This window comes from Urocampus carinirostris, chromosome 16 (assembly GCF_059441175.1).
Source record: "Urocampus carinirostris isolate Australia breed hairy pipefish chromosome 16, RoL_Ucar_1.0, whole genome shotgun sequence".
Taxonomy (NCBI): Eukaryota; Metazoa; Chordata; class Actinopteri; order Syngnathiformes; family Syngnathidae; genus Urocampus; species Urocampus carinirostris.
In genome coordinates this window covers 4153436-4173256 of record NC_142364.1, presented here as the reverse complement: position 1 = coordinate 4173256, position 19821 = coordinate 4153436, and the positions used below count along the sequence as shown (strand labels likewise).

The 19821-nt window shown below is 41.7% G+C and overlaps 1 protein-coding gene across 1 annotated transcript in view; it reads right to left on the bottom strand.

The window, feature by feature from the left end:
* palm2akap2 (PALM2 and AKAP2 fusion) overlaps positions 1-19821 on the bottom strand; it is a 146811-nt gene that overhangs the window by 22217 nt on the left and 104773 nt on the right. Inside the window, exon 10 of the mRNA XM_088320037.1 lies at positions 2354-2572. Within this exon, the coding sequence (XP_088176163.1) occupies positions 2354-2572 (219 nt within the window). The remainder of the gene's footprint in view (positions 1-2353; positions 2573-19821) is intronic.

Sequence of the window (19821 nt, the reverse complement as noted above, 5' to 3'; positions counted from 1 at the left end):
CAAACAGAGACTCTCAAGAAGGGGACATCGTCGGAAACGGGATGCAGCAGTTTCTGGGAGAAGCGCCTGAGAAGCGACCTGCACCCAGCCTCTGGGCTTCAGCCGTGGTCCAGAGATCCCTTTCGGTCGGTCCAGAACTCGGAAAACCCATTGACTGTTCAACTCTGCGATTCTTTCTCCTCGTCGGACAACGATTCGTGGTCTTATGGCAGCGAAGACGAAAATTCCTCGTTAGAACGTCCACCGCTTGCTAAAAAGAGCGTGTGGGAGGAACTTAAAAAGGAATCGGTAGAGTCGCGACAGGACAGACACCGAATGGTTCCGGTAGAGTGACAAAATCGATTATAAAGTAGTTTTGTTGTTTTTATACAGCGTTTTACGGATCATTTTGAGAGAAAGGTAAGAAAAAACAAGGTGGCCTAGGGGGTATGTTCCGAGACTGGGAGGTTGCTGGTTCAAGCCTTGGCCGAGTACCTAAGACATACAACCAATGTTCCCTGTAATTTTCCACGCGTCTGAGCGCTCAAACAAAGTCGGTGAGCAACGCTTGAAACAACAGTGAGCAACCATAATCCCAAGTGTGGCAAGATAATTAATGATCAAACATGTCCAAAACTTGACATCAAGTTACATTTTGCTGAGTTTCCGGCAATGCAAACTCATTTTTCTCTTTTGAATGAATTGCCTACAAACGTCTTTCACAAGATATCCATTTCTTTTTATTTCCTGATATATTTTGTCGAATAATATTAACATTTTGGGGGGCTTATTTGGTCGGTTGTACGATACAGAACTGTACTTAATCACATTTTTTAGTGGAAGTACAATGTTGTCAACAAGATTCACTTGATATCATTGGAAATTATTTGAATGCAACACAAACTTTTTCGTCTTTTTTCCGTGTTTTTTCCTACTCTTGTGTTACTTTTTTCTTTTTGTTCTCTATTTACTTTTTTTACCACATTTCTTTCTTTTCTTTTTTTTCTAAATTTTTTCTTCTTTTTTTTCTCTTCCTTTTGTTTCTTTTTTTTCTCGGCTTTTCACTACTTTTTCATTTTAGTATTCCATTCCCGCCTTCCTTTAAGTCATGTTGTGCATAATTTTACATAATATTTGGTCATGTACGGATTAAAGAAGCAAAAACAACCTGAAGAGCCGTTTAGGACCCGAAAGAGCCGGTTCCTTTTAGTGAGCCGAGCCGAAGAAGCCGGTTCTCTACTAACTTTACTCAACTTCGTTCTACTTGGACTCGACTTCAAAATACCGCATTTAGGACACAACGTCAGGGGAACCCGTGTATTTTTCCCTTCATGCACTGTAACTTTGACTTAATTCGCTTCTTAGTAATTTTGAGCCCTGATTTTTTTGCGCTGGCTAGATTTTCTTGTGCGCTGAGAATGTGCGAGCAGTGCGCGCAGCTTAGAGGGAACACTACTTACAACATTGGTACTCATTGCCTCCCTGCTTGGTGCTCAGTGTTAGGGGTTGGAATTGGGGGATTTGGTCACCTAATGACCCCCAACACATCAGTTGGGTTGAGCGAGGGGGCTGGGAATCCCCTCCTCTGTATAATCTCCCAGAAAGAGTCAGAAATGTGAATGTGTTCTTAACTGACCTAACCTAATAGCTACTTGAAATCAATGACCTTTAGATTCAGCCACTAGAGGTCAGCCAAGAATGTGATCGCCATATTGGATACAGAGGGACAGTGTTTAATATCGAGTGTCTACTAGTGTTACAAAAACAGTCATTCATAAAAAAACATTGATTGATGGGCAAAAATCTTTGAACTCTCATAATATTTTTAATTGTTTATAAAATTCATAGGTTGAGAAATTTGTGTTTCTTTTACAAAGCCGAATCCATATCTATGAAATGATCTGAAATGATCTGCATTTCTATAGCGCTTTTCAAGTCAATGACTTCCTAAAGCGCTTTACAATGTTCTCCACATTTCCCAATAGCGGCCTTGTATTTCAGCCATGTAAGACGCTAACCTGCTTATTGGGGGTATTAGGGGTTCAGTGTCTTACCCAAGGACACTTCGACATGTAACACTGAGGAGCCGGGAATCGAACCTCTTGATCCCAGGTCGAGCGCTCTACCTACTAAGCTAATGCCGCCCTAAGTAAATGTCCGTAATTAAATTCTTGCTAATGCCAGCTGCCATTAATCACGAGGAAGGAAATGGGAATGGCAAAGCAAAACTACCAGAACGGAGTGTCAGCGTCATTTTTAAGCAGACTTGTTGTGAAACATGGCAACCATTTCACGTATATTCAAGCACTTCACCCCTAATCATTTTCAAAGATTTCAAGCACTCGTACAAACCCTAAATGCCAATTGCCCATACCTGCTCCACGTCTCCGTCGGCAGTCTCGGCCTTGATCTGAACCGCGTTCTGGGCCTGAACTCCGGTTCTGCTCAGGCAGCCGTGCTGGACCAGCTGCTGGCCGTCCAGTTCCATGACCAGCGGCCCGTCCGTGATGATGCTGACCGATTCCTGGAACGTCACGCTCTTCAGGGCGCGCTCCTTAGGCGCCAGATCGCCCACATCTTCAGGATAAGATTTCTGGAGAAACAAAAACAGAATGTCTTTGATTTATAGTGCAGAGAACATTACAGTCAACACTCATCAGTTAAAGGAGGGGAGTGGCTGAACTGCACACACCTGCGTCCAATCTAACCATAACACTCTTATCATACCTAAGCTTTACATTGTCTTTTCTGACAATATAGTCCGCCAGGTCATTGCCATTGTCATATCAGGTTTCTTTTTGTTTCTTGTTTGGACATTTTGTTAGTTTTTGTCCCGGGTTTTGATATTAAACATCCTTTTTTTTACCACACCTGCCTTGATTCCTGCATAATGGGACCTTCTACCAATAATACATTATAGCAATGTATTTATAATACCTATATTGAGACCCGGCATAGAATAGGATCAGATGTTCCTGTTTTAACTTCTTTCAGTTTTTTGTGGAATAATCAGGAATAAGAATAATAAGAAATCGATAATTAAACCAGCAAAATAATGGGAAGTAGTTTTACTATTTTCATGTATTATTTTCCACAATGCATTATTGAACAGCTTCACCAAAAACATAAATTATTTACGCCCTGTACTACCTCTTGAGGGGATAATAAGTATATTTAAAACATGTATTTTTTTCCCGTTTCTTGTTTTAAGGTATATAAAAAAAAATAAAAAATGACCGAATTGTGTGCGTGAGTACTCATTTATATAATAAAGTATTTTTTGCAGTGTAATATTAAAATGCGTGAAACTAAAATGTATTCATTGTATTGTAGTACCTTGTGAACGAGTGATTAGATAATGTAAATATCACCCTCCCTTCCACGCCTTTAATATTGACATCGAGTGACTTGGATAATAAATTTAAAATCGATCGCTCTAAAACATTGAGCTCAATTTAAAGTAAAAGAAAATGTGTAAAAAATCAAATTAAAAACAATAATCATGAAAAGAGAAGCAATTATTGTTCTATTGCCACGGTTGCCGTGGCGCCCAATTGGCCCCACCCATGTGGCTTTCCTTCCATTTAAGCTCAGTGCTCCCACTCACCCTTTGTCAGTTCATCCACGAACCTCTGCCCCGCAAGACGTGGGTTTTGACTCTGTCTGGCTCCCTGCCTCCTCTCCTGGTTTACGACTCGTTTCCGACCCCGACCACGTTTTTGCTCTCCTGTCTCTATTAACTCGGTTTTTTTCGTTCCCGACACCGCCGTTGCCCCCCACTTCCGCGTTCAGAGCGATCTGCTTCCCGCAATCAATAAAACTGAAAGAAACGTAACGCAAGTGGGTCCTGTCTCCGTTCTGGTCTTGACAATAGTGGATATTATGCCATAAAGAGGGGGCAAAAACTACTTAAAACTATATCATAATTGTTCCCGTCTGTTTATTATTATCTGCAGTTTTCGTTCCCGTCTAGTTTGTCCTGTTTATTTTCGATATCCTGATTCATCATCAATCCTGTCCGTCCCGTCCTGTCCGGTATCGACCCCCCCTGTCCGATATCTGCTCGGGCGATTGGTATCAATCGTCGGCCTCTGGCTTCCTGTCTTTCCACGCCAGACTGCTGCCTAACGTGCATGACTCCCCATTTCCCGTAAAACAAAAGCTTATGTGAGAAACGTCACGCATTTGGGTCCTGATCCTGTTCCGGTTCCTGACATCTATTTCAAACTTTGTATATACTGTCCTACCTCATGAGTAGATTATTAGTACCAATATATTAACATGTTAATACTTAATTTCCAACACCAACGTCAATGTTTACCAAAAAAGGTCGCTTTCCTGATAGGGTTGTTCTGTGCCTTGACAGTTCTCTGCACACAATCCCTGTGTGTGTGTGTGTGTGTGTGTGTGTGTGTGTGTGTGTGCGTTCAAGAAAAATAAATCGTGTAAGCGATACAGAAAATCGTTTTGTAAGGAATGTTTCGCCTGAATGGAACTTTTATTTCCCTTTTCTGTTGTTTGGCTCTCCCGCTGAGCTCATTCTTTTCTTTCCTTCCTGCTTTCTGAGATTATGAAGGACGCTGAGCAGTCACATGGTGGATTAAAAAGGACTACTCCCTCCGAAGGGAAAAAAACAAAAAGATACATCAAATTTCCATGTCTCACTTCTGGTGAATCCCTAGAAGCATCTCACGGCCCCAATTTGCTTGCTCATGTGAAATTCCGTACAACACTATGAAACGTTCTAATCATATTTAAGACTTGATTAAATTAAATTAAATTAATACATTTACCTTTGTGTTGAAGACCTGACATGGGAACCAGTGTTCCCTGTTTTTTTTCATTAACACCCGGAAGGGAGACACCAACACTGCACTGAAAAACGGAGTAGGAGCAGCTAAGAAACACAAGAGTGGCTAGAGAAGGAAACAGTAAGAGGGAGAAAATGACTTAGTGGCACTCTGCAACGTTTGCTTGCAAGATCAGCTGTGGAGAGCGACTGACACTGAAGGACAAAGTGGGAGAAGCTAACAATAGCCAAGTGGCTAACATGAGTGGCTAGAGAAGGAAACAGCGAGAGGGGGCAAATGACTGGATGGCACTTGGCAATGTTTTCTTGAATGATCAGCTGTGGAGGGCGACTGACACTGAAGAACAAAGTGGGAGCAGCTAACAATAGCCAAGTGGCTAACAAGAGTGGCTAGAGAAGGAAACAGAGTGAGTGGGCAAATAACTAAATGGCACTCGGCAACGTTTGCTTGCATGATCAGCTGTGGGTGGCGACTGACACTGAAAAACAAAGTGGGCGCAGCTAACAATAGCCAAGTGGCTAACAAGAGTGGCTAGAGAAGGAAACAGTGAGAGTGGGCAAATGACTCAATGGCACTCGGCAACGTTTGCTTGCATGATCAGCTGTGGAGGGCCACTGACACTGAAAACAAAGTGGGCGCAGCTAACAATAGCTAAGCGGCTAGTAAGAGTGGCTAGAGAAGGAAACAGTAAGAGTGGGCAAATAACTAAATGACTGACACTGAGGGAGCAGTGGGCGCAGCTAACAATAGCCAAGTGGTTAACATGAGTGGCTAGAGAAGGAAACAATGGAAAAAAAGTGGGTGATGCCTAAACACACACACACTCACTCACTCTCTCATTTATTACTCCGGCCTCGTAACAATGTTTTTTTCTACCATGTGGCCCCTGGAGTTCGACAGACCTGATTTAAATGAATAAAATATGTTTACACCACAGGGGGCGCTATATCTTACCTGCTTTAAGAAATAAAATACAAAATCTTTCTTGTTTTCAATGTTCGTGTGTCAAAGTAGTGCAAACATTCAAGACGCAGAAGAAGAAAAGGGAGATCTTGTTACCGGGCAAAAGAGGGGAATATCTCAAAACGGCGAAACAAAATGAATGTGTGTGCGCGTTCCGTGAGGTGAGCTAACATTCCAGACATACCGGAGCTAGCTAAACGCGAATGGAAGCGTTGAAGGATTTGCCACCTGCAAACTTTGAAAAAAAACACAGAAAAATGCAATAATTAAGCATACTGTCAATTCCCAGGTCCTGATATTAATCCATTCTTGAGTGAGGATCACAAAGGGAAATTTCTGTATTGAAGGAGATTTATCTGGTAATAAGCAAATAGGTTCATAACTCCGAAGTACCTCAAATAAAACGTATATTGTAAGTACTATTTGTTTATAACAAACATGCATATGATTACATAAAACTATAAATAAACATATATAAAATGAAAAATGATACATTCCTTAGGTGAGACATAACTTGAGCTGGTCGAGTAGAGTAACGGGTGGATGCACAGGAGGGAGTATATAGCGGATTTTTCATGCCCTTTCAAGACATCCCTGCTTTAATCACATGCTTATTCTTAATAATAATAATCCCGATAATTGTTTCGTTATGGCCAAGCAATCTAGCAGAATTAGCAATTTGTGTGCCTTCTTCATAGTAACTGATCCGCAAGCTTTGTTCCCGGGTTATCATTTTTACTGCTTCTCTCATTAGCATACCTGCAAGCCTTGGGACCTTTAGCAAATAAATACAGTATTTACTGTAAGGTCATGATTACCGATGTAATGCACCTATGCCCGATCCTTTTGCGCCTATTGCCTCGGACTCTAATTGGCTCCCTGTCCCTATTTAAACCCACTCCTGTCTGTCGCCTTTTGTCAGTCTGTCTGCGAACCTCAGTTTACTCCAGGCATGCTTTTTCCACCCTGACTCCCACCTGTTTTTGCTCTTGTCTGTTTCCCAACCCGATTTTTGATCCTGACCACGTCTACTCTCCTGGTTTCCGACTCGTGTCCGACCACGTTTTTGCTCTCCTGTCCCGGCTATTGACCCGTTTTTTTTCGTTCCCGACACCGCCATCGCTCCCCACTTCCGCGTTCAGAGCGATCTGCTTCCCGCGATCAATAAAACTGAAAGAAACGTAACGCAAGTGGGTCCTGTCTCGGTTCTGGTCTTGACAATAGAGGGTATTATGCCATAAAGAGGGGGCAAAAAATACTTAAAACTATATCATAATGTGAAAATGCTGTAAGGTGGGGTCGCCATCTTCAGTATAGACATGAAGGAATACTGAAAGTCACGATTTAGTGACTCACAGCTTAAAAAAGAAAGACACGGTTCCTGTTCCGTTTCAAACACATCTGGAAACTCTTACATGCTATGACGCACGGGAGTCGCAATTTCCGACACCGACATGTTTTGTTTTTTTACACACGCGACTGAAACCTTAGTCGAATACAGAGACACGTTGCTACTTCGCGTTTCGGTTACCACTCGTTCAATGCTTTGTGTTCTGCATTCTGATTGGCTGAACAGAGGAAGACGCTTTCTATCGCCAACAAATTTGGGACTCTTCACCAGCTAAACCAGCTCAGGAGCCGGATGCAAGTCTTTGACTCTTGCTCCCTGGTGCTTTTTCAAATATGTTTGATTTCTGTAGGACAGAACCGGGAAGTAAATGGAGTTTTTTAGTTTGGCCGCATAATGGCGGCAAAGTATCATGTAAAGTGAAGTGGATCTGGTCCTTAATTCAAAGTCGTGCAATAAAACAGAAAAACTGTTATAACAATAATAATTTGACGGTGCAAAAAATATATGTAGAAAAAGAAGTACAGTACTTTTATCTGTTAAACAATTACTCAAACTATGATTAGCGCCATTGGCTCCCTGTCCCTATCTAAACCCACACTTTCTGTCCCCGTATGTCAGTCCGTCAGCAAACCTCAGTTAACACTAGGCAAGCCTTTTTCGACCCCGACTCCCACCTGTTTTTGCCCATGTCTGTCCCACGGGCTTCGACCCGTTTTTGATGCTGACCACGTCTACTCTCCCGTCCCGGCTTTCAACCTTTTTTTGTCCCGACCACGTCTACTCTCCTTTCCTGGCTTACGACTCGCTTCTGACCCCGACCGCGTTTTTGCTCTCCTGTCCCTGCTACTGACCCGTTTTTCCGTTCCCGACACCGCCATCGCTCGACACAAAAGATCCACCTCCGCTTTCAGAGCGACCTGCTTCCCGTGTCCAGCAATCACCGGACTGTGGGCGCAATCCTTTCTCTTTCTTCCAATAAAACTGAGAAACGCAACGCAAGTGGGTCCTGTCTCCGTTCTGGTCCTGACACAAGCCTGTAAATTGGGTTCTCGAGTAATAAATGTTATATAAATCAATAAATGAAAGGTTCCTATTTCGTAGGTTTTACCATTTCGCTTGGGGTTTTGCTTCCCATTAACTGCGATAATCCATACGTGCATTTCTCAGACACGCTTGGAAACAATCTTCACTTTTCTTACTTTCACCATTTCATTGCCACACTAACAAATATAAACAAAATACAAACCCGCAGTAACAAGCATGACCCAAACACTCCTCCCGCCCCCTATTCCTCCTACTTAATGTGTTCTGCCCCGAACAGCTTTGATTAGAGCAAAATAAAAGCAAATAGTTGTAGTGGAAAAGGAACACAGTGGGGAATTGTGAACGTGTAACTAATATAGAAAAAAGTAACTTTCAATTCACCTCAAACGACGCACTGCACGTTTAAATGTACACGGTGTCAAGATTACTGATGTGAATCATCTGATTGGCTCCCAATCAGTACTTGTAACCACTCCTGTCTGTCTCCTGTAGTCAGTCCGTCTGTGAACCTCAGTGAATACTAGGCAAGCCTTTTTCGACCCTGACTCCCACCCGTCCCATTTTTGCTCCCGTCTGTCTCTGGCTACGACCCGTCTCTGACCACGTCTGCTCTCCCGTCCCGACTTACGACCCCTTTTTGATCCCGACCACGTCTGCTCTCCCGTCCCGACTTTGACCCTTTTCCGACCCCGACCACGTTTTTACTCTCCTGTCCCGGTTATCGACCTGTTTTTCCGTCCTTGACACCGCCATCGCTCACTACGGAAGATCCACTTCTTCGTTCGGATCGTGGGCGCAGCCCTTCCTCTTTCCTTTAATAAACCTTGCGAGAAGCGTAACGCAATTGGGTCCTGTTTCCGTTCTGGTCCTGACACACGGTGTTATATTTGACCACTTGATGGCACTGTATTCGAAGGGAAACCAGTGTCAAATGAGCACAGCGTAGAAGCAAGATGCCATATGAAAAAGGTGGCATTTACTAGCTATGCATCTATCTAAAAGTTATAAAAGTTTATAAAAGTTAACATTGGTATAATAGTTCAATATTTTTGCCTTGTATTCAAATCATTTTTTCCTTTTACCACTAGGAGGCACTAAATATTACACCCTGTCCCTTTAATGAAGGATTTATTTCAAAAAGCCAATAGAATTTTGACTGACCTTTCGTTCCTTTCTCGTCCTCTCCTAATCCGATATTTTCCCCCCTCTCTTATCACTCCCAAGCTGCGACCCGGCTTCTCCCCTGCTGATTGTGAGAGTGCCGTAAGTTTTCCCCAGCCAAGCCTTTTCCCTTTCCTTCCCTCCCCCTCCATCTAAACTACCCTCCCCGGGCGGCATTCCAGCCGGTCGTTTTCCGGGTGGTGATGTCACGAGCTCGTCCGCTACAAAGATGTCTTGTGTGCATGCTAGCATCCACCCCCCGCCCCTTCCTGGCTCCTAGCCCCTCCCCATTTCCACCCATGAAAACTCGATGAGTGAGGAGGAGATGATGACAATTGGAGGTGGTATTTCGACTATTTATATTCCTGAGTTTGTAAGAAAAATCAACATGTTTTGTAAAAAAAAAAAAAAGAACGTACACAAATATATAATTAAATAGCCTTCCATTTGCTGGAGCACTGTCCACTGTGAGAGAGATAAACTAAAAAGAAAAATCCAGAAATCACAATGCATGATTTTTTTAACAATTTATTTGTGTGATACACGGCGGCGCAGTGGTTAGCGCGTGTGCGGCACAGTTCTAAGGTCTTGGGAACCTCCTGTGTGGGTTCAAATACAGCTACCAGATTTCCTGTGCGGAGTTTGTATGTTCTCCCCGTGCTTGCGTGGGTTTCCTCCGGGCACTCCGGTTTCCTCCCACATTCCAAAGACATGCATTTCAGGTGGATTGGCCAGTCCAAATTGTCCCTAGGTGTGACTGTCCCCTGCGATTGGCCGGCAACCAGTTCGGGGTGTCCCCTGCCCACTGCCCGAGGATTGCTGGGATGGGCTCCAGCGCCCCCGCGACCCTACTGAGGATAAGCGGTGCAGCTAATGAGATGAGATGAGACAAATGCAAACAAGTATTTGAACACCTGAGAAAATGAATGTTAATATTTGGTAGAGTAGCCTTTGTTTGCTATTACAGAGGTCAAACGTTTCCTGTAGTTTTTTCCACACACTGCAGGAGGGACAGATCTTCTCTAGATCCGTCAGGTTTCTTGGCTGCCGCTGAGAAACACGGAATTTGAGCTCAATCCAAAGATTTTCGATTGGGTTCAGGTCTGGATACTGGCTGGGCCATGCTAGCCACTTCTTGGTTTTCCTGGCTGTGGCCTTCGAATCGTTGTTGAGTTGGAAGACCCAGCCACGACCCATGTTCAGTGCTCCGACTGAGCGAAGGAGGTTGTTCCCCAACATCTCACAATACACGGCCCCATCCTCTCTTTAATGCAGTGCGCTCGTCCTGGCCTATGTGCTGAAAGCGACCCTCAGAGCACCCCCATGCTTCACAGTAGGGATGGTGTTCTTCATTCTTCTTCCTCCAAACACGCTTAGTGGAATTATGACCAAAAAGTTATATTTTGGTCTCATCTGACCACAAAACATGACTTCTCTGTATCACCCAATGGTCACATGCAAATCTTTTAGCAGTCGACTAGCTGGCTTGCCTGTCGTGCTTATTGTTTTTCTCCCATTTTGTTGTTGTTTGCTCCTTATTATTCTGGCTGCCTACTGCATGCTTTTGGCTGGCCAGTCTCCTCATCTTACTTTTATCAGAGGTGTTCAGGGCAGAACACAATTAGTCTCTAACATGTTAACCCTGGAGTGCCATGTCCAATCTCATTGCATACTATGTTTTACAACGTTGATATCAATGACAATAAAAGACGATTCAATTTAATGTTATTAAACAGAAAGACACATCTATGCATAGTATTTATAAATTATATAGCCTATATATTCGTTTTCAACATGCAACGTGACCTGTTGAGTTTCAGTTTGCGCCGTGTGTGCGTTTAGTAAAAGGATCACAGCACGGGAAACCCGAGATACGAACGCTGCTCACTTTCTCTTCTGTTAACTAGCACAAATGCAACACGGAAACAATTTCCTTCAACAGACACGAGCAACTCGTACTGACTCGCTTTGCTTTACAGGCGAGGAGTAGTAACATAAAACTACGTCCCCACAAAGAGAACCCAGGTTATCAATTATCAGTTCCGCTTGCTGATTATTGCAAGCTGGGCACAAATACCATCCTTCCGATGCTGGGAGAAGGGCAGCGGATAGAAAAAAACACACACAGAGTAATCAACACCGCCCAGAAAATCATTGGCTGCTCTCTACCCAGTCTAGAGGATATTGTTGGCTTACAATATTGCAGCAAAGTCATCAATAATATAAAGGACTCTTCCTACCTCCTCTTTGACTTGTTCTACTCTGGTAGGCGGTACAGGTCCCTTAAAACTAGGACTAAAAGGCTCATAGACAGCTTTTTCCCCAGAGCCATCACCCCCCTAAACGGGTGCACAGAACTGGGAAAGCATATGTCCTGCACTTTTTTTCATTGCATTATAGTTACAATGAACTATTCTTTTTCATGGCACTATTGTTATAAGCCTCCATCCATTATCTGTACCGCTTATCCTCAGTAGGGCCGCGGGGGTGCTGGAGCCCATCCCAGCCATCTTCGGGCAGTGGGCAGGGGACACCCTGAACTGGTTACCAGCCAGTCTGTTATAAGCATTATGTCTTAAATATATTTGCCCATTTACCCGACAGTCTTTTCTCTTTTTTTCTCTTTTAAGTCTTTATTGCATGTCTCAAGCCTATTCTCGTTGCACACAAGGTTTCTAAAAAATTCCAGCCAGACCCAATCAAGGCCGCCAGTATATAAACCCGAAATCGACCAATTAACTTTGCCCAAAGCAAACCGGAATTTTTATATTTGTGAGGACTCTGGAGGAAAAATGGTGATTTCTGCCGACTTTGCCCCCGACCTCACGCGCTTCTCAGAGCACACGCGCTGACGAGCATGCATACTGCACTTCACTGATACTCCACAAAAGAAACAAAGAACAATGACAGGTGGGTTGTTAAAAAAAAAAAAATAAGTCAGAGAGAAGCCCGACTCAGCCTGAACCCAAACTTAATGATTGACATTTAAGGTCCGACCAGAACTAAATTTCAGGCCTTTCAAGCCGGTGCTAAGATCCTACTTGTGCCATTAAAGACAATTCATTTCAATGACAGTTAGTACAAAACATCAATTCAAAGCAGCAGAACAACAACTTAAATACAACATGAAACTGAATTTGTGAGGGAAAAAAAGACGTTATCAGCCGATAAATCCTTTCAAAGTAAGAGGGCAAAAATAACATAAAGGAAGCTACAGACATGTGATGTTTTATTCATGTTTGTTTGCGCAAGTGGGTCAGAGCGAGCAGGTCAACGCAGCCCAGCGGCCCAAAGCCGTCGATCACGATTGATTAGGACGCTTCACAATTCAGTCTAAAATTCTTTCCTGCGTTAAGATGTGCATCTTTGATTTAGACATACCGTATTTTCTGCACTATAAGGCGCACCGGGTTATAGGGCGCACCCCAAAAAAATAGTTTTTGGTCCTATATTTTCCATACATAAGGCGCACCGGATTATAAGGCGCTAAAATGGGAACATCGAAAAAACAGTCAGATAGTTCAGTCCAACTGATTACCCCCTTAACATTCCCAAAGCTTGCAAAGAAGAATACGTGTCGTAGACACGTGCGGATGCGGTGTCCGTACGATGTCACCAAACAAACATTTCTTAGTTTCCATTTTATTTTTTTCAACTGTGTGGACAGCAAAGTAAGAATTTTATTGTGCAGGGAAACGGGGTTCTTTACTGTGCATCTGACAATAAACACTTTAAATTGAATTTAGCTTCAAAATAGACTCATCGCAGAAACATCAAGATCGTTCGAAAACAAGATACCGGGAAAATATAAAGCCGCGTAGCTCACCTAAGTTCTCTTGCAGCCATCACGTTCAATAATGATACGTAACCATGGTCTTCTTACAACCGTGAGTGTAGTAAATCCAGGAGAGTAAAATATTTACAAATACAGAATAGTAAAAAATGTTTTCTCTATGCCGTAGTGTAACCCAATGTGTGATTCACATTCATCTTTTTCAGCCAATCGCAGGCTTTGTTTCGCCCCTTTAGCCTATGCGAGCCTGTACATGATAAAAAGGATCCGCCCCCTTTACCTCCGAATAACTTTAGCCAATAGTGACTGATTCAAATGATGATTGACACATTGGTTAGCCAATGAAACGCCGGTATATAAATCCCAGCATACACCGCGGACGACTTCGCCTTCGGGGGAAAATCTAGTCTAGCGACTTAATATTCATCCCTATATAAGGCGCACTGAATTATAAGGCGCATGGTCAGCTTTTGAAAAAAAAATTAGGCTTTTAGGTGCGCCTTATGGTGCGGAAAATACGGTACATTATATTTCAACTCTTTAAAGAATGCATGAGCAACATTGTTTATATCAGTCCAAGCAACATTTTTCATGGACCATAAAAATCACACTTCTATCAATGGAGTTTTCTTTTTTGGTGTGCTTGCGTTTTGTTCAAGGAAGACAATAAGAGCTATTGAAAGTCTGATCACATGCGCTCCAAACAGGAAACCTCTGCCGACTTCCATCCTCAGCCGGCAGAGGAAACAAGCGTACCCAAATACAAAAGACCACCTGCGCATGCAAAGCCTTGTCGGGACACCCCGAAATAAACCACATTATTATATTAGATGATATTCATTATCCACAACTTGGTCGTGTCTCCTCTCTACCTCTTCATAATGTGCGTGAAGCAACGGAGAGCTTGGTCATAATTAGCAGACACTACCTAGAAAGACCCTTACCCTAACCCTATGTTCCTCTTTTTAATATATTTAGATTTTCTATGGAAACAGTAGCACAACTTGGTCGTTTCTCCTCTCTACCTCTTCATAATTTGCTTGAAGCAACGGATAGCTTGGTCATAATTAGCAGACACTACTTAGAAAGATTCTTACCCTAACCCTATGTTCCACTTTGGAATATATTTAGATTTTCTATGGAAATAGTAGCACAACTTGGTCATGTTTCCTCTCTACCTCTTCATAATGAGCATAGAGCAACAGAGAGCTTGGTCATAATTAGCAGACACTACTTAGAAAGATTCTTACCCTAACCCTATGTTCCTCTTTTGAATATATTTAGATTTTCTATGGAAATAGTAGCACAACTTGGTCGTTTCTCCTCTTTACCTCTTTATAATGTGCGCGAAGCAACATAGAGCTTAGTCATTATTAGCAGACACTACTTAGAAAGATTCTTACCCTAAATCTATGTTCCTCTTTTGAATATATTTAGATTTTCTATGGAAATAGTAGCACAACTTGGTCGTGTCTCCTCTCTACCTCTTCATAATTTGCGTGACGCAAATGAGAGCTTGGTCATAATTAGCCGACACTACTTAGAAAGATTCTTACCCTAACCCTATGTTCCTCTTTTAAATATATTTAGATTTGCGGTGGAAAAAGTATCACAACTTGGTCATGTCTCCTCTCTACCTCTTCCTAATGAGCGTAAAGCAACAGAGAGCTTGCTCATAATTAGCAGACACTACTTAGAAATATTCTTACCCTAACCCTATGTTCCTCTTTTGAATATATTTAGATTTTCTATGGAAATAGTAGCACAACTTGGTCGTTTCTCCTCTCTACCTCTTCATAATGTGCGCGAAGCAACAGAGATTCAATGATTAACCGACACTACTTAGAAAGATTCTTACCCTAACCCTATGTTCCTCTTTTGAATATATTTAGATTTTCTATGGAAATAGTAGCACAAATTGGTCGTGTCTCCTCTCTACCTCTTCATAATGTGCGCGAAGCAACATAGAGTCATAATTAGCCGACACTACTTAGAAAGATTCTTACCCTAAATCTATGTTCCTCTTTTGAATATATTTAGATTTTCTATGGAAATAGTAGCACAACTTGGTCGTCTCTCCTCTCTACCTCTTTATTATGTGTGTGAAGCAACAGAGAGCTTGGTCATTATTAGCAGACACTACTTAGAAAGATTCTTACCCTAAATCTATGTTCCTCTTTTGAATATATTTAGATTTACGGTGGAAAAAGTATCACAACTTGGTCGTGTCTCCTCTCTACCTCTTCATAATGTGCGCGAAGCAACAGAGAGTCATAATTAGCCGACACTACTTAGAAAGATTCTTACCCTAACCCTATGTTCCTCTTTTGAATATATTTAGATTTTCTATGGAAATAGTAGCACAACTTGGTCGTTTCTCCTCTTTACCTCTTTATAATGTGCGCGAAGCAACATAGAGCTTAGTCATTATTAGCAGACACTACTTAGAAAGATCATTACCCTAAATATATGTTCCTCTTTTGAATATATTTAGATTTTCTATGGAAATAGTAGCACAACTTGGTCATTTCTCCCCTTTACCTCTTCATAATTTGCGTGAAGCAACATAGAGCTTAGTCATTATTAGCAGACACTACTTAGAAAGATTCTTACCCTAAATCTATGTTCCTCTTTTGAATATATTTAGATTTTCGGTGGAAAAAGTATCAGAAGTTGGTCGTGTCTCCTCTCTACCCCTTCATGATAAGCGTAAAGCAACAGAGAGCTTGGTCATAATTAGCAGACACTACTTAGAAATATTCTTACCCTAACCCTATGTTCCTCTTTTGAATATATTTAGATTTTCTATGGAAATAGTAGCACAACTTGGTCGTTTCTCCTCTCTACCTCTTCATAATGCATATTTTCTCATCACACCCACAATCATATCCAAGCAAGAACATTTACAAGGCTTGGGTTTGTTTGTTTTGACTAACGGCTCGCTGTTTGTGTCTCTTTCAACACCAAGGCTTCCCCCTTGAATAGAGCTTTTAATGAAAGGACACCAGTCTGAATGCTAATTCTCCTCTTGAAACACTCCAAGGCCGTGGAGTGCTCTTTCGGGGCAGATGGAGAGCATGAACAGATTTTCGAGCGCGACGAGGATTTATACTGGCAACAAACTTGGCTATCTTGCATTGGTCAGGTTATTTTAGCCTTAATAGGAAATTCTTTAGTTAGTTATATTCCTCAGCAATCACAGGAATGTAAATATTAGTAGGAAGACTGGGGAAGAACATGCCCTTGTGTACATCCCGCCCCCCAGCCCAATACCCAATGTGCTGGTTTTCAAATGTAATATTTAAAGTATACAGAGACACCTTGCTACTTCGCGCTTCAGTTATCACTGGTTCACTGCTCCGGATTCTCATCGTGCACCGCGCACGGCATTCTAAAGGCTAAACAGGGAAAGAAGCTTGCTATCGCCAACAAACATGGACCTCTCCTCCCGCTAAACCTGCTCAGGAGTCGATAGTGGCTCCACCGCGCTTTTCCAACAATGTTTGATGATGAAATTTTAAAGTATATGGTTTCTGTAGGACAGGACCAGAAGGTATATTTTCATAACGTCCAACTTAGTAGGAAATTATCATGTACAGTGACGTGGATCTGGTCATTAATAGTTTGTAGGCAAGATATTTCTTAGAATTATATGACGGAAGTTATTTGATGATAAAAAAGGATTTAGAAAGTATAGTACTACATTTGTCAAACAAATCATTGAGCCAGAACATTTTATATACATTTATAAATTAATGAAAAAAATGAAGGTTTCTGCTTCACACATTTTCACCTTTTGCGGGGGGGTTCTGCCTCCCCATCACCTGTGATAATCGAGGGAATACCGTAAAATGCTCTAATTGGTGTTAGTCAATTAAAATGTGCCTTATAACTATTTGCAATACTTTCAAAATCTCTCTCTCTCTCTCTCTCTCTCTCTCTCTCTCTCTCTCTCTCTCTCTCTCTCTCTCTAAATAAATAAATAAATAAAAAATCTCAAATTGCAGAAAAATACCTTCATTTAAATGATTATTGTTCTTAATATATTGATCCAATGATCCAAAAGGACATATGGTATTGCTTAATTTAAGAACAGTATATGTTTTTGATTTTATTGAAAAATGAATAAAGTTAAAAAACATATATAGACTGAGCAAAACAATTTCACAGTGGAACAATAATATTTTAGTTATTTTCATAATTTTTTTCAGTTTTTGCAGTGCGTGTGGCAAAACGTAGAACCGTGGATTAACTTATTCCAAGTATTGTTGGACAAAAGCAAATCGATTTGAAGTCAAAATAAATATAAAATAAAAAGTACTGCAGTTTGAGACTAGTTTTAGCTTCTTGTGTGGTTTTTATGCCACTAGAAGGCATGAGTTCCTCATGTTGGACATGGCTTACTTACAGTTAACCGCTTTTATTTTGTTAAGTCTTCAAAGAATATGTAATTGTCGCGGTTGCCATGGCGCCCAATCGGCCCCGCCCGTGTGGCGCAAGCCGCGGCTCAGTAACAGATTGGCTTTCCGTATTTTTAAGCTCAGTGCTCTCACTCTTCGTTTGTCAGTCCGTCAACGAACCTCTGCCCCGCAAGACGTGGGTTCTGACTCGGTCCTGTTTTCCTGTTGGTGTTCCCTGTCCAGTATTGTTCCCGTCCATTTTTCTCCTGTTTATTATTCTCTCCAGCTTTCGTTCCCGTCTAGTTTGAGCTGCTTATTCTTCTATATCGAATGGCAGCCACTCCAGCAGCTCCCGTGTTATTTTCGCAGCTCAGGGATGCTGCTGGAAATGTGAATTTCCCTTCGGGGATGAATAAAGTATCTATCTATCTATCTATCTATCTATCTATCTATATCCTGTGTCCTGTCCGGCATCGAACCCATCTGTCCGATATCAACTCGGGCAATTGGTATTGATCTGGTTGGCTTCTGGCTTCCTATCATTTCAAACCAGACTGCTACCTAACGTGCCTGACTTCCCAAGTCCCGTAAATGAAAGGCTTGTGTGAGATACGTCACGCGCTTGGGTCCTGATCCAGTTCTGGTTCATGACAGTATTACTAAGTGACACAGTTGCACTGCATAAAAAACAAGCGACAACGCGGACTCTTCCTTTAGCATCATTAAATTCTGATTAGCTGCTTTGACATCAGTCCAGTCTTAAATGAAGCGCTTGAGGCTGAGATTAGATTAGCCACGACGGGATGGCGGCTATGTTTAGACAGCTTAATGCACCTTTCCAAACAGCGCCGGCCACTCTTATCACCCCGGACGGCGAGGTTGAGGCCGACATTTCCCACGTCACGGCAAAGAACTTCTGGTTTCTCTGCCCTTGCTCGTCACCAATGTTCCCTGTCATTTTCCACGGGTCTGAGCGTTCACACAAAGTCGGTGAGCGGCGCTTGAAACAACAGTGAGCAACCATAATCCCAAGTGTGGCAAGATAATTAATGATCAAACATGTCCAAAACTTGACATTACGTTGCATTTTGCTGAGTTTCCGGCAATGTAAAATTATTTTTCTCTTTTGAATGAATTAACTCATGTACTATTGCAAAGGTTGTACGGCCTACAAACGTCGTTTGTTCTTACAATTCTTTCACAAGATATCCATTTCTTTTTATTTCCTGATATATTTTGTCGCCTAGTATTAACATTTTTGGGGGCTTATTTCGTCGGTTGTAAGATACAAAACTGTATTTAATCACATTTTTTAGTAGAAGTACAATGTTGGCAACAAGATTCACTTGATATCATTGGAAATTATTTGAATGCAACACAAACTTTTTCTTCTTTTTTCCGTGTTTTTTTTTCCTACTTTTTTAAAAATTCCTTTAAAAAAATCTCATTGTGTTTATTTTTTCAGAGCTGTTACTTTTTTCTCTTTGTTCTCTATTTACTTTTTTCCTTCCTTTTTCTCTTCCTTTTGATTCTTTTTTTCCTTAGCTTTTCACTACTTTTTGATTTTGGTATTTTTTTCTTTTTTGTTCTATTCCCCCCTTCCTTTAAGTCATTTTGTGCATCATTTGACATAATACTTGGTCATGTTGGGAATAAAGAAGCAAAAACAACCTGAAGAGCCGTTTAGGACCCGAAAGAGCCGGTTCCTCTTAGTGAGCCGAGCCGAAGAAGCCGGTTCACCGACAAACTCGACTAACTTTACTCAACTTCGTTCTCCTTTGACTCGACTTCAAAATACCGCATTTAGGACACAACGTCCGGGGAACCCGTGTATTTTTACCTTCATGCACTCTAACTTTGACTTAAGTCGTTTCATAATTAGTAATTTTGAGCCCTGATTTTTGTGCGCCGGCTAGATTTTCTTGTGCGCTGAGAATGTGCGAGCAGCACGCAGCTTAGAGGGAACACTGCTCATCACATATCCTGGATTTCAGGAATAATAACCTGCAGTGGAAACTGATTTTTACTTGCTTCAAATCATCTAAATATAACTTTTCAAACACCGAAATGAACCTTAAAGTTCAGACAAACAAGACTAGCAGTTTTTGATCCAAAAAGACACAGAAAGCCAATTTAGCAATTCTTTTTTGATTCCAAGGTTTATACACCTATTAGTGACCAAATTCAAGCACTTTTCAAGCACTTTCAATGCCAATTTTTCATTTTTTTCAGGACGGGGAACCAAGCCAGCGCCAAATCATGTTATTGTTGACTTTGATGACTAAAATAAAGTCGCTATTTGCTGCTAGCACATACTTT